The 21,546-nt window shown below is 41.5% G+C and overlaps 1 protein-coding gene and 1 long non-coding RNA gene across 6 annotated transcripts in view; one reads left to right on the top strand and one right to left on the bottom strand.

Annotated features, from left to right (window-relative positions):
* Positions 1-21,546, bottom strand: part of Gm33067 — a 59,403-nt gene that overhangs the window by 15,532 nt on the left and 22,325 nt on the right. For 2 of the 4 annotated variants that reach the window (XR_882041.1, XR_391374.1), the window contains exons 3-4: positions 9,803-9,949; positions 1,741-1,949 (exon numbers count right to left, since the gene is read on the bottom strand). This is a non-coding gene — a long non-coding RNA (predicted gene, 33067). Of the gene's footprint in view, positions 1-1,740; positions 1,950-9,802; positions 9,950-10,262; positions 10,432-21,546 lie in introns of those variants that run through there. The other 2 variants (XR_391373.3, XR_391375.3) reach the window with 2 other exon arrangements.
* Positions 10,562-20,322, top strand: Gm1988 (predicted gene 1988). Of its 2 annotated transcripts, XM_006541325.2 has the most exons (4): positions 10,562-10,712; positions 16,104-16,859; positions 18,055-19,170; positions 19,586-19,802. In XM_006541325.2, the coding sequence occupies exons 1-4, from the start codon at positions 10,706-10,708 to the stop codon at positions 19,735-19,737; spliced, it is 2,031 nt and encodes a 676-aa protein (XP_006541388.1). In that variant the 5' UTR covers positions 10,562-10,705; the 3' UTR covers positions 19,738-19,802. The 2 variants fall into 2 exon arrangements, with proteins under 2 accessions (XP_006541388.1, XP_001472012.1); XM_001471962.4 differs by having other exon boundaries at positions 18,055-20,322.

Raw genomic sequence — 21,546 nt, 5'->3', positions numbered from 1 at the left:
GGGTACTTTATAAATGTAGATTTGGACAGGGAGGGAACTAGAGAGCTTAAAATCAGGGATTTCTACCTTTCCTTTCCTCTTCTCTATCCTTCCTTCTCAGGTAAAGGGGAAGTGGATAGAAGAGAAAAGGGGAATAGAGAAATGTCATCGAAGTTAGAGAAATAGAAAAATAGGGATAGGTTATCAAATTTACTCTTAAAACATTACATACCTATATCTTACATTGGTAGAAATCTTTATAATTGATAAAAAGTTGAAGTTTATAATCTCTTTCCATTGGTATAGAATTTATTTGACACAAATGTAAGGTTTTCAATGGTATGAAATTATTGACATAAAAATTGGGATTAATATTGTTACTCTCATGTAGGCATTTTGCTGTACAACACATAGCTGGGTAATACAGTAGTATAATGATAGATCTACCCAATCTATGTGTACAGCTTGAACTCATATTAATTGAGTAGTGTTTAATTGCACGGGCTTATTGGGTTTGAAGCTTTACCAAAATATTCCTCAATGAGGTCAGTCCACAGCAAGACAATTCAGTTATCCTAAAGAACCTACTGAAAACCCGGAATGTGGTTCACATCTTTAATCCCAGCACTCAAAAGTTGGAGGCAGACATAACTCTTGGAGGTCAAGACCAGCCTGGTCTTCATAATGAGTTCCAGGACAGCCAGAGGTACAGAGTCCCTGTCCTGGAAAAGAAAATTTACTAAAGTGTTACTGTATAGAGTACAGGGTGAAAATAACCTTCAAGAGTTACTCTCATGTAGGCATTGTGCTGTAAAACACATAGCTGGGTAATATAGTAGTATAGTGATAGATCTACCCAATCTATGTGTACAGCTTGAGCTCATATTAATTGAGTAGTGTTTTATTGCACGGGCTTATTGGGTTTGAAGCTTTACCAAAAACATTCCTCAATGAGGTCAGCCCACAGCAAGACAATTCAGTTATCCTAAAGAACCTACTGAAAACCCGGAATGTGGTTCACATCTTTAATCCCAGCACTCAAAAGTTAGAGGCAGACATAACTCTTGGAGGTCAAGAGCAGCCTGGTCTACATAATGAGTTCCAGGACATTCAGAGGTACAGAGTCCCTGTCCTGGAAAAGAAAATTTACTAAAGTGTTACTGTATAGAGTACAGGGTGAAAATAGCCTTCAAGAGTAATTTTCATAGGTTGAAAGGTTCAGATTGCAATTGAAAAACTGATGTTGGGCTATACATGTATGTGTCAAGGTCTTTACTGTTGACAATTCTAAGTATTAACCTATGGTGCCACCTCTGGTGCATGGGTGGACATGTGATCAGACCTGCAATTTCTATTACCAATGTATCTGCTTATTCAATGTGGGAAAGGGGTTCCTAGGAAAAATGCCCAGTGTTGAGCTGGGGCAAGTTCCACAGTGGAACTGTTGAATAGTAAGTGGTAAACCTGGGATCTATCCCCACCATTGTGGAACATAACAACAAAAATGGAGGGATTTAAGGTCGGGTGATAGTCTCTTGATTTTCTTGTGGCTTTGGGAGACACTATTAAGGTGAAGAATGGGGCCAGCAAAATGGATCAATGAGTCAAGGAGCTGGCTCTAAAGCCTGACAACCTGAGTTCAATATTCTAAACTCACATAATTTCCATGATGTAGCTACTGTTGTCCTCTGACATCCACACACACGGCATGTTGAACACACACACGTGCATACACACAAACACAACACATAGTCAACCAACCTGGGGAATGCTGGCACCACCGACTCCATGTTCTCCTCTACCCGAGACCTCCAGCTCCACTTGCAAGGCCTCTCTACTGAGACCAGGATTGCATCAAGTGCAAAGCAGCTCCAGGAAGTTCATACTCTTGGGTGTTGTACTTTTGAGGACATTAGGATAGCAGGGTATCTTCTGTCAAGCAGTGCTGTCTCCGAGTACTCCAAGCCAACCTATGGAGCAAGCACAGAATACCCAGTCCAACATACAAAGTAACCCAGAGTTTAAATATCTTGAAAAACATTTATATTTCATATCAATTTCCACCTTTAAGTTTTCAGATTAGGATTGTCCAATCAAAAAATCCATGCTGATATTCAAAGCATCTAGAAGACTCTGAAGTGCGAGACACTTCTTGTTCCATACATTTTGAATGAGAAATACTCATATGCTGTTGTTCAAAAGCTGTTACACACAAGGATTTCTTGAATGAAGACACAAAAATCTCCCTCTCTCTCTCTCTCTCTTTCTCTCTCTCTCTCTTTCTCACTCTCTCTCTCACACACACACAAACACACAGAGAAACACACATACATACACACAACCATTAAAAAGAAACAGAATGGGGTATGGTGGTGATGATTCATTGCCTGTCAGTAGGCAGGCTGAGGCACGAGTACGCACGTGTGTATATCCATATTTCATATAAGCAATGAAATAAAAGAGGAGTAAAACTTAGTAGACTGCAATTCTCATGATAACAAGGCATTCTGATTATTATTGCATGCTTGGAGATAATTTCTTTTAAATCCTGAATTTTTTTAAAGTCTAGATCAGGAATCCCGAAGAAATGATTTTTCTTGTCCAAAAGTGAAAAGTGGGCTTCTGAAAGTAACGTGCACTGTCAGTAGTGACAATAGGAGTCATTAGATAAATTGACCTCACTCACTTATGGAACCCATGGTTTGAATCTGCAAGGTCTCCCAGAGGCTGCTGTTTTGAACAACTGTTCCCTAGCTGGTGATGCTATTTGGGAATACTATGGACACTTTAGGAAGTGTCCTCCCTGACAGAAGTGGATAGTTAGGAGTGGCCTTTTAGGTTTTAGTCCAGACATGGTTCTCCCCATTCTGTTTTTCCTGGTCAGCCATGATATGAGCACCCACTGCCACACACCAAGCTTCCACCAACTCAACTCAGCGGTACGTGCCTGCTGCTATACAATGCAGATCTCTGAACACCAACCAAAATATTCATTTCCTCACTTGTCTCTGCCAGGTATGGTGTCTCAGGAGCAAGAGAAAAACTAAGGGGCTGGCAAAATGGTTCTGTGGCTGTGTGTGCTACTTTTGTATCAACTTGAAACAAGCTGAAGTCATCTGAGAGCAGGGAGTCTCAATTGAGTAAATGCCTCCAGAAGATCCACCTGAAGGAAAACCTCCAGGGCATTTCCTTAATTAGTGATTGATATGGGAGGGCCCAGTCCATTTTAGATGGTCCAGTCCCTGGGCAGGTGGACCTAGGGTCTATAGGAAAACAGGCTGAACTTGGCTGGAGAGATGGCTCAGCAGTTAAGAGCACTGGCTGCTCTTCCAGAGGTCCTGAGCTAAGATCTCAGCCATATGGTGGATCACAACAATCTGTAATGGGATCTGATGCCCTCCTCTGGTGTGTCTGAAGAGACTGACAGTGTACCTCATATACATAAAATAAAGAAATATTTTTTAAAAAGCACTCAAATATAAAAAATATATAAATAACTCTTTTAATAAGAATAGAAAATGGGCTAGGAAAGCAGTGGTCTCTGCATCAGCTCTTGCCTCCAGATTCCTTCCCAATTTTGAGTCCCTGCATTGGCTTCCTTGCATAAACTGTGACTCAGGATACTTAAGAGTAATAAATCCCTTTCTCCCTATGTCATGTTTGGTCATGGTGTTTCATCACAGCACAGAAACCTTAACTAAAACAGTGGGTAAATGTGCTTGCCCCCAGGCCTGACTACAAGTGTTCAGTATCAGGGACACACATTGTAAAGGGAGAGAACTTGCACAAATATACCAACATATTAGATCTAGAAGCATACTCCTACTGACTGGAGTGGGCATGCATGTGTAAATGCTGGCACACACATGCTACAGCATGAGTCTGGAGGTCTGAGGTCAACTCTCTGAAGTCAGCCCTTCTCTGTCACGGTGGAACGAGGTGATGAGATTCAGGTGGTCAGATTTGGGTGGCAAACACCATTACCTGCTGAGCCATCTCACTAAATGCTACTTCAAGTTTCCCATAGATAAGTTGCTAGACATAGGTGGAGTCACCACTGTGTCATTTTACTTCAAATTATCAAAGAACTTTCAGATTCACTCATAGAAAAATACATGCATTTCATGAAGTGAAGTTTACTGTTGATTGCTATAAAAAAATTGAGGTGTAATTGTCCTCAAAAAGTTTTTTTTTTAAATAAGCAAAACAAAATTATTTCCCCACCCATTTGTAAAAGCTTTTAATGTATTTGCATATTTTTCTATTCAAATTTGAGTTCCTTTACTAATATTTTTATAATCATCCTATAAATTGTGACTACCTAACAAGTAAGGGAACCCCACACTTACATAAAAACACCTCACCTGAGAACATTCTTCAAAACATTGTTACCTTCTCTGCCTGATTTTATAATTGTTTTGCTTGGTTTGTTAGAGTCTAATTTCTTGAAATCTTTACATATTTTAGATATAATAAGAGATATATAGATATGTAGATATATTCCTCCCTAGTATAGTGGGTTGGTAAAGATCTTTTCCCATTCTGTAGGCTTCTCAACAAAGAAATCCTAATGGCCAAGAAGCACTTAAAGAAGCTTTCAATGTCCTTAGTCATCAGCTGCAAATCAAAACCACTCTGACTCATGTGACAACATATGCTGTCGAGGGTGTAGAACAAGGGGAACACTCGTTCATTGCTGGTGAGAGTGGATACTAGTACAAACACTTGGGAAATTAATTTGGTGGTTTTTCAGAAAATTGGGAAGAGTTCTAACCTCAAGACCCAAATATACTACTCCTGGGCATATACCCAAAAATGCTCCACTATATCACATGGACACTTGTTCACCTATGCTCATAGCAATGTTACTCATAATATCCAGACACTGGGAACGACCTAGATGTCCCTCAAATGAAGAATGAATAGAGAAAATGTGGTACATTTAAAAATGATATTCTACTCAGCTATTAAAAACAAAGACATCATGAAAGTTGCAGGTAAATGTATAGAACTAGGAACTTCCATCTTGAATGAGGTAACCCAGAGACAGAAAGATACACATGGTATCACTTCTAAGTAAATATTAGCCACAAAGTACAGGATAATCATGCTGAAATCCACAGAACCAGAGAAACTTGGAAATAAGAAGGACCCAAGGGAGAATGTGGAGTCTCACTCAAAAGTGGAATTAAAATAGAATTCAGATGTGGATGGAGGGAGGAGATTGGGTAGGAGGGGTGTGTGGAGGGGAATAGGGATGGGGATAAGATATGGGAATGGGGCAGGAGAGGGCCAGGAGAGAGAACAGATATTGATGGGGGACATCTGTGGGACTATCTGGAGACATGGGAAAAGGGAGAATCCAGGGAGTTTATGAGGTTGACTCTAGCTGAGACTCCTACCAGTGAGGTATAGTGAGACTGAAGTGGCCACATCCTGTAGACAGGCAGGACTTCCAGTGAAGAGAGTGGGACTCCAATATAATCACAAAACCTTGAACCCAAAATTTTTACTACCTACAAGATGTTAAGGTATAAAGATGGAGCAGAGAATGAGGGAATGACCAACCATTGGCTGGCTCAACCTGAGCCAATTCCATGGGAGAAAGCCAACCCCTGACATTATTGATGATATTCTGCTATTCTTGTGGACAGGAACCTAGCATAACTGCTTCCTAAGAGACTTCATCCATCAGTGGATGAAAACAGATGTAGAAACCCACAGCCAAACATCAGGCAGAGCTTAGGGAGTCTTGTGGGAAAGTTGTGAATGGGCTTGAGCAAGCTGGAGGGGTCAAGGACACCACAAAAATACCAACAAAGTAAACAACCTAGGCCCATGGGGACTGACAGAGACTAAACCAACAAAAGAACACACAGGGGCTGGACGTAGGCCCTCTACATATTTGTAGCAGTTGTGTAGCTTGGTCTTCATGTGGGTCCCCTAGCAATTGGAGTGAAGGCTGTTTCTGACACTGTTGACTGCCACTGGAAGTGCCCCCACCCTGTCCCTTAGCTGGACTGCCTGGCTGGGCCTTAGTGGGAGAGAATACACTTAGTCCTGCTGTGGCTTGATGTCCCAGGGCAGGCAGGGTAGGGGAGTGGGGAGGGGCTTTGCCTCTGCTGAGAGGAAGACAGGGTGATGGGGGAGGGATATATGAGAATATATGAGGGTGGGACTGGGGAAGGAGAGGGGGAGCAGCAGACAGGATTTAAAGTGAATAAATAAATGAAAAATGTGATATGATCAAAAAAATAGATTCTCGGAGCTGGGAAGATGTTCAGGTATCAAGAGCGCTTGTTGCATTTCCAAAGTTTCCAGCTCCCACACTAGGTGGCTCCTAACTACCAATAACTTCAGGTCCAATGGAGTTCTCTTCTGACGCCTATGGATAATTCATTACACACAGAGGTGGGGGGGAGGGGAAGAAAGGGAGAGGTACATTCAAAGAAATCTTTTTAAAAGTATATATAGATAGATAGATTCTTGGGGCTGGAAGGACTCACCGTGGAAGAGCACCTGCTGTTGCTACTCTTCCAGAGAACCTGTGTTCTATCTCCCACCACCCACATGGCAGTTCACACCTGTCTGTAACTCTCCTTACAGGTCTTCTTGACACCTCACATTGACATAACTGCAGGGAAAACACCAATGAACATACACTAAAATTTAAAAGTATAGAGATTCTGGGCACCCTTCTGCTAGGTAACTCTGATTTTTGAAACCCTTCACTTGTCTGCTTATTCAGACAAGGTCTCCATGTGTATGCTAAGAGGGCCTCAACCTCTCTATCCTCTGGTCCCAGCCTGCTGACTCTGCACTCTTGTGATAAACTTAATTGACCACATACATCAGTACACACTTCATTTGCTCAGTCCATCACTGTCAACTACTCCCTCCAGTACTTTACTATCATAAACAACAATCACAAAAACTCTAGTAGGTATCTTTTTTCATGTGGTTTTCTGAGGATGACAAAGTTAGAATCGCTCCTTCTTAAAAAGAAAAAAAATTAGTAAGCATGCCATCTGTGGTGTCACTGTTACTCTGAAAAAACAAAACACAAAAAACAAAAAACAATAAAACCCCACACCCTACTGTAATCTGAGAATCACAGGGAACACTGGCATATATCCAAAGCTATGCTAGATATTTGAAATGTTCAAAGTCCTTAGTCATCAGGGAAATATTAATCAAATGACCCTGAGATTCTACCTTACACCACATGTCCCTCAACTGAAGAATGGATACAGAACATGTGGTTCATTTACACAACGGAATACCACTACACCAATAAGAACAAGGACATCATGAATTTTTCTGACAAATGGAACTAGAAAATATTATGAATGAGGTAACCCAGATCCAAAAGGACATCCACTCACTTATAAATGGATATAACCCATAAATACAGGATACCTGCATTATAGTCCACAGATTCGAAAATAGATAAACAAGAAGGAAGGCCCATGTAAGGATGCTGAAAATTCTCTTAGAAAAGATGTAGAGACCTGGGTAGGATCGGTAAGGAGAATGGGACCTGTGTGGGGTTCGGGGTCCAAAACTGACCATATCACAAAGCAAGCCTCACCAGATACAAGATATTTGAAACAACTCCTTGCATCTTATATGATCACCATTAATTAAAACTGAACTTCAACAATAGAGAAAAGAGAAAGCCTGTGAACTCTTGAAAACCAAACAATTTGCACCTCAATGAATGACTACTGGGCCAGAAAGGAATAAAGAAAGAAATTAAAGACTTTCTAATATTGGATGAAGATGAAGGCACAACATATGTAGTGGAAACAATGAAAGAACTGCTAAGAGGAAAGATCATAGTGTGCATGCATTCATAAAGAAACTAGAAAGATCTTTGCCAGAAAGGATTCAAAAAAGAAAGAATTTCAGACCAATTTCCCTTATAAACATTGATGCAAAAATAATCAGTAAACTGTTTCAAACCAAATCAACTAGTATATCAAAAACAAAATTCCACCATGATCATGTAGACTTCAGCTCAGGGCTGCAGTGATGGTTCAATATACAAAAATCTATCAATGTAATCAACCACATAAATAAACTGGTACAAAACATTCAATCAACTCAGTGGATGCTAAAACAAAACAAAACAAAAAAACAAACAAACAAACAAAAAAACGTTGACTTTTGGATCTTTTCCTCCCATCAGTAACCATCGTCAACTTGGGGATGAGAGATTTGCTTCATCTCTCTTTATTTTCTTTGGAATTGTTTGGTTGTTGTCTCTCAGAAGTATGTTCTTTTCTACTGAAAGACAGGGAATAGATACTGATGACAGGGGGATTGGGGATGGGCAAGACAGACGAGAGGGTGGGGGGGAACTAACATCATGATATATCTATGAAAACATAATCTAGTTTCAATAAAAAAGTAAATAAATTAATTGAAAAATACTAAAACAATATACAGAAATTATGGGATTACAAAAGAAAATACAAATAACAGTCATTTTCTTCTCTCTCTCTCCTCTCTCTCTCTCTCTCTCTCTCTCGCTCTCTCTTTCTCTCTCTCTCTCTCTCTCTCTCTCTCTCTCTCTCTCTCTCTCTCTCTCTCTCTCTCTCTCTCTCTCTCTCCAGAGGGATCCTCCTCTCAGTCCTGGCAATCAATGGTCTACTCACCTTGGGTCTATAGTGCCACAGTAGGACAGTGTTGGTTTCTGAAATATCCACTAGTAGGAGTTTACTTTCAGGCATAGCCTTGGCAAATGTGTGCCAGTATCTGAAAACTGATGTGTCAGGAGGGCTCCTATTTTGGTTGCCATGTGAAAAAGGACATTTTTCCAGCAGAGATTTGCCCAGAACTACACAACATGGCACTGTCTGCATGGAGGGACAATTCTATGGAGCCAGATGTATGGCTATAAGCTAGAGCACTAGCTCAGTATGAAAGCTCCACAGTGATTGTTGTAATACCTCATAGGGTTGCTGGAGGACAGCGTAAGTGGCTCTAGGGTCATTTTGAGTAAAGACGTCTAGGTACAGTCACATGAGTTAGTGCTTTAAGGCATACTTAGACTATAGATGGCATATGAACATGTACAAGACCCATGCCATGATCCATATATAGTCTATGAACCTACCAGGGAATCACAGAAATTGGAGATACAACACAAAATAAGAGAAAAGTAGCAAAGGAAGAAAGAAAGAAAGAGAGAGAGAGAGTGAGAGAGAGGGAGGGAGAGAGGGAGGGACGGGGAAGGGAGAGAGAGAGAGAGAAAGAGAGAGACACGAGATTTGCATATATTTCTAAAAAAAGGTTAAAACCCCATTCAGGTTTGTGAGGATACACCAAAAAAGGGAAAAATTGGTCCTTTATTCACAAATAAACAAAAATACCTACATTTTTTTAATGTAACCCAACATCTTGTACCAATTAAGGACTTCTTTCTTTTTCCACCTCTTTCTTTCTCCTCTCCCTCTCTATTTATGTGGGTCTTAGACTCAAGCATGGCAGAAACCCAGAATTCTACAGAGGCTGTTACGAGAAGGACAACGGTACAGAAACTGTCACACTCCTTTAGGGTGGTGACAAAGAGAGAAGGCAGCCAGCCTGGGTAGTACACAACCATGATACTAAAAACAGGGAGACAAAGACAACAAGAATGTCCATTGAGTCCGAGGGCAGAGAGTGATGTACAGTGAGATCCAGAACATGAGCTAGAGAGGAAATCCTAACTTGGAAAAACAAAAAAAGAGGAGAGAAAAATACCCAGAAATAGCAGAATATGGGCAGGAGAAGAGCAAGAAAGTCTGAATAAGGGAACACATGCAGCCAGCCTTACCTTTCGCTCCTCTGTTCTTTACTTATAAGGGCAGAACCCACTTTACAAGCATTTGCCACATGAAATGAAGACCACTGCTTCTGGAAGTTCAGTGCTATCACCCACTAATGTAAGAATGCAGGATCAAGCTGGTCCAAGGATCAAAGCCTACAGAGGAGAGAAGAGAGATGTGAGGTCAACCAGGGTCAGCACAACAGAAGAAAGGACTCCTGGAGAAGAAACTGAAGCATTCATAATCTCTACAACCCTGCCCTTCAACACAGCTAAAATGGAGCTCTTGATCTCTTCCTTTGGTCATAGAGAGATGCTAACAGCACACAACTCAGATTAACTGAAATGGCTTCTCAACTAAGTTGCCCCAACCTATATGCTCCTCTCCTTCCTGATGAAGGGTTCTGTCTGAGTATACAATGGGCACTGAAGGGATAAAATCTTCTGAAATGTATTACATAACATGTACATTAGAAAGACCTTCATCAATGAGCCTTATCAAAAGCACTGCCATAAACTCAGAGGCTAAAAGTCATGTCAAGGAGGGCTGCCATGCCAAGATTAACTCTTTGATCAGCACACAACTCAGACTTCATGGATGAAGCTGATCTTCTGGCATGCATCTTCTCCACCCAATCCTGTCTTAGAGCTCAGAATATGACCTTCCAATTGGCTACTGCTTGATTTATGACATCATTCTCCCTCCCAGCCTATCAGCACCTAGTAGAATCCTGGGGTTACCATGGAGCTGCCTGTAACCAAATTTGGATCATCACAGGTAACCTGTGACCAGTGACCAGTGAGCTGTCTGGTACTGAACACACTCTCTGGTTTGGTCAGCAGATCAGAGAAAGACAAACATTTTTCCTGATTGGTTCATGTGTGAATTACTGTTATTCTCTCTCATACATCATGTCAGGTAAGTAAGAAAACTTTAAAATTGGTTTTGATCCAACTTTTGTGATTTTTAATGTATGTTTCAAATCCATACGGGACTAGTGAGGGATACCATAGGTATTGATATTCATACAAATTGAATGTCAATTTGAATGAATATATCAAATTGAATGTTTAGCTTTGGTTTTTACTAAGAATGTGACTCTGGACACAACAGTTTACTCTCAAGTGCTTCTTCATCCATCTCAGGGGGATTAGAGTGTCACTATGCTCTGGGCTCTGAACTGTTGAGTCTTAAGAGGCAAGTAAATGTGGTAGAGACTAAGAGGGGACTTGACTCTGAGGAAGCAGTTACTGTAGAAATATTGAGGCTGTTACATTAAAGACAGAGCAGTGGGAACTGGGAAAAGGAAAAAAAATCCAAAATATAAAGATGAGGGGCTAGAAAATAAAGAAATAAAAGAAGTCAAAAGTGTACAGTTGATTGACAGGTAGTTTAGGATCGAATGCTGCAGAGAGGTACAGGTTTCAAATCAAAGGGCCTAAGGATTTGTCCTTTCCTGAGCCTTATTTTGGCAACTGCACCTTTGAGATTAGCCTGGGCACAGGTTCCCTGTCATAAAGAGAGGGCACTACCCCAGTCTGTACCCTGACTCGTACCATCTGTCACATTCATTTTGTGCAGAGTTCCTCTATTTTTATATTTTTTTAAAGAATAGCTTTTGAATATATTTCTATTACTAAATATATAAAATCACATGAATTAAAAAATAGCTTTTGCTATATTTATACATTTCAATATTTATACCAAGTCACTAAATATGTTGAGGCCAAGTCTTTGAAGTAGCAGTTTAATGTCTACATTCAGTTCAGAGTGGCTTAGCTGAGGCTGCCCCGTCAGAGCTGTGAGTTGTACATGGTTATCCACGTGTACAGACATTGCTGGAATTCTACAGTCAATGTAATGCATGAGAAAGAAATCACAGATGCATACTGATAGCCGGAAGTTCATAATCCAGAAACAAAAATCACTACTAACTTAAACGATTACAAGAGACATTTCACCCCTGAAAACCTAGCTGTAAAGCACTCATGGGCACATCTAGCACACATATGTAACTACCTTGCCTGTGGTGTGGGGAGGGCAGTGTCCATCCAGGTCCACAAGAAGATCAAACAAAGGGCTGTATTCATTGATCAACACTCGAAAGTCTTGCATATCATTGTGTTGTTTCTGTTGGTATTTAAGACCAGCCTGAGTCCACGATGATCTGATAGGGTGCATGGGATTATTGCTATCTTCTTGTATTTGTTGAGGCCTGTTTTGTGACCCATTATATGGTCAGTTTTGGAGAAGGTAACATGAGGTCCTGAGAAGAAGGTATATCCTTTTGTTTTAGGATGAAATGATCTATGGATATCTGTTAAATCCGTTTGTTGTTTCATAATTTCTATTAGTTACACTGTGTCTCTGTTTAGTTTCTGTTTTCAGGATCTGTCCATTGATGAGAGTGGGCTGTTGAAGTCTCCCACTATTATTGTGTGAGGTACAATGTGTCCTTTGAGCTTTAGTAAAGTTTCTTTAATGAATGTGGTTTGCCTTGCACTTGGAGCATAGATGTTGATAATTGAGAGTTCATCTTAGTAGATTTTTCCTTTGACCAATATGAAGTGTCCTTCCTTATCTGTTTTGAGAAGTTTAGGTTGAAACTCAATTTTATTCGATATCAGAATGACTACTCCAGCTTGTTTCTTGGGACCATTTGATTGGAAAATTGTTGCCCAACCTTTTTCTCTGAGGTAGTATCTGTCTTTGTCACTGAGGCACATTTCCTGTATGCAGCAAAATGTTTGGTCCATTCTGTTAGTCTATGTCTCTTGGGAATTGAGTCCACTGATGTAAAGAGATATTAAGGAAAAGTGATTGTTTTCTGTTATTTTGGTTGTTAGAGGTGGAATTATGTTTGTGTGGCTATCTTCTTTTAGGTTTGTTGACAGATTAATCTCTTGATTTTTCTGAAGTAAAATTTCCTTCACTGTGTTGGTCTTTTCTGTCTATTATCCTTTGTAGGGCTGGATTTTATGGAAAGATACTGTGTAAATTTGGCTTTGTCATGGAATATCTTGGTTTCTCCGTCTATAGTAATTGAGAGTTTTGCTAGGTATAATAGCCTAGGCTGGCATTTGTGTTCTCTTAAGGTCCATATGACATCTGCCTAGGATCTTCTAACTTTCATAGTCTCTGGTGAAAAGTCTGGTGTAATTTTGATAGGTCTGCTTTTATTTGTTACTTGACCTTTTTCCCTTACTGCTTTTAATATTCTTTCTTTGTTTAGTGCATTTGTTGTTTTGATTATTAGGTGACAGGAGGAATTTCTTTTCTGGTCCAGTCTATTTGGAGTTCTGTAGGCTTCTTGTTTGTTCATGGGTTCTTTAGGTTAGGGGAGTTTTCTTCTATAATTTTTAGGTTAGGTTAGGTCAGGTTAGGTTAGGTTAGGTTAGGTTAGGTTAGGTTAGGTTAGGTTAGGTTAGGGAAGTTTTCTTCTATATTTTTGTTGAAGATATTTACTGGCCCTTTAAGTTGAAAATCTTCATTCTCATCTATACCAATTTTCCTTAGATTTGTTTTTCTCATTGGGTCCTAGATTTCCTGGATGTTTTGAGTTAGGATCTTTTTGAATTTTGCTTTTCTTTGACTATTGTGTCAATGATTGCTATGGTATCTTCTGTACCTGAGATTCTCTCTTCTATCTCTTGTATTCTCTTGGTGATGCTTGCATCTATGACGCCTGATCTCTTTCCTAGGTTTTCTAACTCCAGGGCTGTCTCCCTTTGTGATTTCTTTACTGTTTCTATTTCCACTTTTAGATCTTGGATGGTTTTGTTCATTTCCTTCTCCTGTTTGATTGTGTTTTCCTGTAATTCTTTAAGGGATTTTTGTGTTTCCTTTTAAAGGGCTTCTAGCTGTTCACTTGAGTTCTCCTGTATTTCTTTAAGGGAGTTATTTATGTCCTTCTCAAAGTCCTCAATCACCATTATGAGAATTGATTTTAGATCAGAATCTTGCTTTTTTCCAGTGTGATGGTGTATCCAGGACTTGCTATGGTCTGAGAATTGGGTTCTGATAATGCCATGTCTCTTTGGCTGTCCTGAAACTCACTTGGTAGGCCAGGCTGGCCTCGAACTCAGAAATCTGCGTGTCTTTGCCTCCCAAGTGCTGGGATTAAAAGAGTGTACCACCACTGCCCGGCTTGTTGCGCATATATATATATATATATATATATATATATATATATATATATACACACACACACACATTTGGTTTTTTGAGACAGGGTTTCTCTGTATAGCCCTGGCTGTTATGGAACCCACTTTGTAGACCAAGCTGGCCTTGACTCAGAAATCCGATTGCCTGCTGGGATTGCCTCCCATCATCTGGTTATCTGTAGAGCTGCCTGTCCTCAAAATATTTGACTGGAACCTGTCCTTCTTTTGTTCCTGGTTGTGTCAGAAGTCCTCAGAGTTCAGCTGTCTCTGTGGTCCTGTGATCCTGTGATCCTGTGATCCTAAGATCCTGGGTGTGTCAGAGCTCTTGGGATTCAAGCTGCCCCTGGCACCCTGAGATCCTGTTGTGACCAAGCTCCTAGGATCCTGGGATCCTGGGATCTTCTGGTCCTGGGTGTGTTAGAGCACCTGGGAGTGGAGCTTCTTCTGGGCGTTGTGGTTCTGGCTGCAGAATTCACACCCAATGTCTGCTCAGGGCACTGGCCCAGACAGGAAAGAGTTCCTTGGTTCTTGTATACACTGGCTATGTTGGATATTATCAAGGCTCCCACTATATAAGAGTTACAATTAACACAGGGAACAAGGGAAGAAACAATCTTATTCATGGAAAATCAAGGGTCCCATTCTGTAAGAATTACAATTAACAAAGGTAACAAAGGTAGAAACAATCTTATTCATGAAAAAGCCTTCTAATAAGTTTGCAAATCCTAATAAGTCAGGCTTAAATATGTACAACCTACATGAAAATTTATCACCAGGTAGTATTTATAAAGTGATATACACATAGTATTTAAGACTTATACTTAAATCATAAGAAGGCCTCAATCATAAAAGAAGTGTGAGGGACACAGGAGGATTTAGAAGGGAAAAGAATTAGCTAAATACAGTACTCATACACAAAATCCTGTATGCATCATTTTTATTTGATATTTTATTTATTTACATTTCAAATGTTACCTCCTTTCCAAATCCCTCCCCAGAAACTGCCTACCCCACCCCCTCTCCTCCTGCTTCTATAATGGTACTGCTCCCAACCACCCACACACTCCTGCATCTGTGCCCTTGCATTCTACTTTACTGGGGCACTGAGCTTTCATGGGACCAAGGGCCTCTTCTCCCATTGATGCCTGACAAGGCCATCCTCTGCTAAATATGCAGTATGAGCCATGGATCCCTCCATGTCTACTCCTTGGTTGGTGGTTTAGAACCTGGAAGCTCTGGTTGTTTGACATTGTTGTTCTTCCAATGGGGCTCCAAACCCCTTCAGCTACTTCAGTCCTCTCTCTAACTCCTCCATTGGAGACCCCGTGATCAGTGCAATGGTTGGCTGTGAGCATCTCTATCTTTCTCTTTCTTTCTTTCTTTCTTTCTTTCTTTCTTTCTTTCTTTCTTTCTTTCTTTCTTTCTTTCTTTCTTTCTTTCTTTCTATCTTTCTTTCTTTCTTTATGTGTTTTGTTTTTTCAAGACAAGGTTTCTCTGTGTAGCCCTGCCTGTTCTGGAACTCACTCTGTAGAACAGGCTAGACTCAAACTCAGAAATCCTCCTGCCTCTGCCTCCCAAGCACTGGGATTAAAGGCCTGTGCCACAACCCCCCGGCCATTATTTTTTTTAATCATAGATTATAGACAATCCTAGTGGAGCTGGGACTCCCTTAAGACAGCAGCACTCCAGAGGCAGGGGCAGGTCCATCGTTATATAGTAGAGAGACCCTGTCTCTCTACAGAAAGTGAGATCTGCATAGGACAGGGCAAAGCAAGAGGCCTAAGAAGTCTATGGCTCTCTTGCCTCTAAACATTTCTGCTCTGGGAAAAAGTAATGAGATAGTATCATAGGTATGGGAGCAAGACAAACCAGGGCAAAGAAGGACTGTGCTCAGATTGGAGCAAAAGTTGAATGAGATCAATTAGGAATTCTCTGCCCACAGAGAAAGAACAGGCAGCTCATCAAATGAGTGTCATCCTGAAGATTACCAAGAATCAAGTACTATTGATTCATTTTCAACTTTGGATGTTGGAGAGAACTTCAGTCTTAGACAATCCCAGCCAGTAAAAACTAGAGATAGCATTGCTCCCCACAGGAACCTAGAAAGCATCAACCTATTTTCCTGCTGTCCTTTTCCTCTCAACAGAAAACTTCCAAAGTTCACCTTTCTTTGGGACAGAAAGTGCTCTTCAGCCCTCTCTGCCTGTGATGAGCAACTCTACACACTCAGGAAGGGTGTGCAACACCTCCAGTGTTTCCACCCCAGCTGTGAGTTTAGCATGGATCCTACCACCAAGCACCAACACTTCTGTCCAGGTGATCACAGGCAGAGCCTACCTTAACCCACATGCTGGCAAGACCATGCTGGTGGAGCTTACTGAACAGAGCCAGAACTCAACCTCTGCACTCTTCTATCCAGGTGTTCTCAAGTGGGAACTCGCAGAAAGCAAAGATAGGGGAGATGCAATCCAGGAATTCAATATGACCATCACTAACCAAGACACTGGACTCTCCTCCCTGTCTGTGACATCCCAGTGTAATAAAATTTTAGATCCCAATACCATAGCCCCTTTCCATCCATCACTTTTAACCAGTTTTGTCCAAGTTACACCACCACAGGTACCAGATCAAGGATACAGCCTGGCACCTTCCTACCAGGATGGCAGCCAGGTGTACTACTACAACCACAACAGCCTGGACCGTCTGATACCCGGAGAACTAGGACAGTGTTTGCAGTCCTACAGCTCTGTGTCCTACCCTGTGAGCAAGGGGTCTGCCCCTCAACCAGAGATGCTGATGGTGGGAAAGGAGATTCAGCCAAGGAATGTCCAAATACCAATCTCCACCTCTGGCTTCTCCTATTCCACATCTGGTCAAAATATGCCAGACATCAGTCTTCAGGGTAAGTACAAACTCAGGAGGGAAAGGCACGTGATCAAGAGTCCAAGATGCTCAAGTCTACTTTTCATAGTGGATATTCCACACAGCCAGAGATTATGAGTGTTTACAGGTTAAATAGAGCTCTGCTTTTCATCCCCATCTTCAGACTGAATAATGATAGAGAAAGCAAGGCCACAGTGAGTGGTATCCATCCTGCATTCAGTGGTGTCAGGAGCATACCACACTCACATATGTGACAGCATAAGTTAGTCACTATCACATCCCTGCACACTGTTACTAACTCCTTGAACTATTGCTCTGGGGTACAGATGACAATGAGGACTTTTTGTTTTGGAAACCTGGGATTTTTCTGTCAGTTGAAAACTCTCTCCAGAGAAATGCAACTCAGAATCTGTCCTGGAGGAAGAATTCCTCCCAGATCCCAGCAACTGTTCTGGCATTTTCTTACACTTAAAATTATAGAGTAGGGTACAGACCATGTACCATTGCTAAGGAAGCCAAGGCTACTTTCCTTCTTTTTCCTTCTGTTGTAGTACTTCAGAGGTGACCCATTGACAACAATATAAGATCATGTAGATGTTTTCTCTAATGGAGAATCATAACCAAGCCCAAATATTTCATTTTTCTATGTCAATTTGCATATTGCTTACAGTAGGTCTGTGAGATACAGGGGTAGAAGAAAGCTCTTTTGTTCAAATGCTTGTCTCAAAGGAGGGCCCAGCTAGGTTTGGATACATAAACCAACATAAAAAGCCAGGCTTCTGGGGTTTTGAGTAATTCCTTAAACTGAAAGAAGTTGTCAGAGTCAGGTGGTTTCTTAAAAATTATGGCCCAGATAACCTACCTAATAACAAAGCCCCAAAAATGGGAATCACTGTATGATTGGAAAAGAGAAGGCAAATGAGGAGCATATATCAAGAAAATTTTGTAGCCTAACCATAAACTCTAAGCCTCAAGTACCACACAAACCCGAAGGAACACAAAAGTATCTAAGAAACCATGACATGGCATGGGCAGCAAAAACAGAGCAGTCACCATCTGTCTATCAAAAGAGCTGCTGTCTGGGATGCTCAAGCACAGCTCATAGGAATAGTCTATCCTCCTGTAGAGGCTGGGTGCTGTAGTGCTATGAAATTGGGGTAGGGTAAGGAGCATCTCACTCATCAGCACTGACTTCTTCCTTGACTCTTTTCCAGTGGTGCACATGGAGACATCCCAAGGATTGCTACCCTCGGGCCAGACAGTCAGTCTGTTGCACAGTCCAGAACTCTGCAATATTTCCACCGAGGTTTTCCAGATGAGGAAAACACCTGTCAATGGGGACAGGTTATTAACAGCCCCCGTGTACAGTTCTTCAAAATTCCTGACCTTGCCTCTAGCTCCAATCCTGGAACAAAGAGAGAATGAAAACATGCTTGAGATGAAAGCTGAGCTGTCAATGCCTCGGGATGCCTATGAAGGCACTAAAGAAAACCAAGGACCATCACACCTTCCTTTACTGCACCCTGACTGCACTGATACAAGAAGTCTAAGACCGAAATCTGCTTCTGACAATGCCACCATGGAAGGCATTAGTGTAGGTCTGGAAGAGCAAGAGAATCTGGAGAATGAGACTGGATCCAGAAACAACTTTGACGACATCACTACACTGGGAACAGGTGATCACCTTCCTCAGTTCTTCAAAACCCTCAAAGACATAGACTGGGGCCCTCCCCTTCAGAGCTGGAGAGTCATGAGCAGCTCCTCTGAAAAGGTGACAGAGAATGACCTAAAAACCTCTGACCTGCTCGATGGAGCTCCTCAGGCTAAAATCCAGCACCAGGACCTGGTCAGGGTAGAGGGCAGTGGGGGCTGTGCAAAGGACAAGGAAAGAGCTATTGACAACATCTCAAAGCATCTGGAGGGCAAAGCTCCCAAAGAGGCACCCAGCAGGCACAGAAGAGGTAGAAAACAGGGGCAAGAAAGACCAAGTGGGCCAGAGAACAACTCCAAGAAAACACAGGAGCTTAAGCAGTCAAGGGACAGAGTCAAAGCAGAAGAGAAGCCCACCATCCCCAAGACCAAGAGGAAGACGAACCCACCTGAGCTCAGTCAAAACAGCTTCAAGAAGCCTCGAACCCACCTTGGCATGCACATGCTGGAGTCCGTGCAGGTCTTCCACCCACTCGGGAAGAAGATTGAGAAGAAAACTGGCATCTCTTCCTTCGGGGGTCTGAGAACCTCCACCAACAACAAAGATCGAGGCCCAGGCCCAGCCACCCCAGCACTGCTAGATATGCCACCTGAGGGCCGGGGTCCTGACAGAATCCCAGGTAAAGCTCAGAGAGTGAAGATCAGTGCTCACAAGGAGTGTACATCTCCATCCCAGTGCGAGCTGCCCCTGCCTGGGAAGGTCAAGTTAGTACCTTTGCCTTTCCCAACACTGGACCAGCCTCAAGCCAGACCTGCTTCTAGAAAGCCTCTAACCCTGGCTTCACACAGGCCCACTGCAGCTTACCCTGTGAGGCTTCATCCCCACTCAGCTCATCCATCCCAACCAGCTCCTGTCAGCACATCTCTGATGGCCTCTGCCAATTCAGCTCCTCCAATTTCCCCCAGTGCTACACAACCTAATGCAGCCAACACCAGTCAGTCTAGTGCTATGCCTCAGTTGGCCCACATGAGGCTTGTACCCTACAGAGCATCCTCTCATACTTCATTCCAGAGAGAGCTTATTTCTTCTGGCAGGAAGAAGGCACCATCACTACCCAAACCTCAAACCCAACATCGACTGCAAGACTTCAGCTGCCAATCAATTCCATGGAGGAAAGTCGACATTCTGGGACCAGTCATCTCACAGCCCATCACAAAAGAGCAGAGGCCAGAGAGGGAGGCCATGAAGAGTCGTGCTCAACAGGAGCGTGAGAATGCTGCCAAGTGTAGCTCTCCTGGGAAACTACAGATTTTCCTTCACAGGGAAACTGATATGGAAACTTCTCAATATTATGGCTATGCAATGTAGGAGCTGGCCAGATCTTTGTAACATAGTACTTGTGATGTGTATAATGACAGGTACACAGATACAGATATATACATTGAACTTCAAGGGTCATATAAGTGTGTAGATGCATAAGTAAATATGTAGCTATGTAGATGAATATGTAGATATTTGTGCTTATATAAATGAACAGACAAATTTTCTATAATAATTGTAAATATTTGAAGTCAGTAAAACTAACTGGAGTAATTTAAGTCAGTTCTTTAATCCATAGTTTATACAGGGCTTTGTTATTTAAGTCAGTTCTTTAATCCATACATATACAGAGGCCTTTGTTATTTAAGTCATTTCTTTAATCCATAGCATATACAGAGTCCTTTGTTATTTAAGTCATTTCTTTAATCCATAGCATATACAGAGGCCTTTGTTATTTATGTCAGTTCTTTAATCCATAGCATATACAGAGGCCTTTGGTATTTATGTCAGTTCTTTAATCCATAGTATATACAGAGGCCTTTGTTATTTATGTCAGTTTTTAATCCTTAGCATATACAGAGGCCTTTGTTATTTAAGTCATTTCTTTAATCCATAGCATATACAGAGGCCTTTGTTATTTATGTCAGTTCTTTAATCTTTAATCCATATATGAGAGGTCTTTCTTATTGCTCTCATAACTTTAATATTGCTAATTTTGATCGACAAAATAGTATATGTTACATAACTACATCATATTATATAAACTCTAGTAATATATATTTACTATTAAAGCAATTCATCATAGCTCTGGTGGTAATAAAATTATTCTCCTTGGCTTTTATTTTCACTCTACTGGTCACTGATTATGGGCTGTTTCCTAAAGGTTTTCCTGTCAACTTAACACACTCCTGTTCTTCCCATGGTTCTTCCCATTTCACACCTCTCACCCCAGCCCTTAATTATAATTTGCATGGGACAGAGCACTTCCTAATGCTTCATGAAATGAAAAACAGGCTTTCATGTACACATGTATACATACATGATCTAGAACCCAGATATGACAGAAAACATATCAGGATGACTAACTTTCTGAGATGGGTTTAATTTGATTAGTATGCCTATCTCACGTTGGATCCATTTCAGAAAATATTCATTTAATATTTATTTTGCATGTATGTCTCCCCTGTATACATTCTGGAACAACACGTGTGTGCAGTGCCCACACAGGCCAGAGGATGACATCAGACATGTGGATGTGGAATTGAGGAAGGTTGACAGGCTGCTAGGAACTCAGCCTGAGGACTCTGTAAGAACAACAAGTGTTCTCTATAGAGCTATCTCACATGGCCCAGAATGAGTCCAGGTCCTGTAACAGCATAGCTTCACTTTCTTTATGACTTAATGCTTTCCTCCCTATGTCCATCACGTTTTTCTCACCCATGAAAATGCTGTTGGATACCAACTTGTTTCCCTAATGTACTGGAGACACTGCTAAAATCAACACTGATGGCAAGTGTCTTTCTAATATGTCCAGTTTTGGAATGGTTTGCTTGAGCCATGTGGTAGGCCAGGTTTTGGCTTTAGGAGGTCCCATTATTGGGACACCCAAACGGGCAGAAACATGTCACACCCCACCAGCAGAGCACAGCATTCCTTCTTGTGCACTCCCACAGAGATGTTTGTCATTCCTTCTCTGATTGACGTTGGCATCTCCTGAAGTTTCACTACACATTGC

Source organism: Mus musculus, chromosome 7, assembly GCF_000001635.26.
Source record: "Mus musculus strain C57BL/6J chromosome 7, GRCm38.p6 C57BL/6J".
Taxonomy (NCBI): domain Eukaryota; kingdom Metazoa; phylum Chordata; class Mammalia; order Rodentia; family Muridae; genus Mus; species Mus musculus.
Note: the sequence above shows the minus strand (reverse complement) of the source record. Positions and strands in the feature narration are given on the sequence as shown.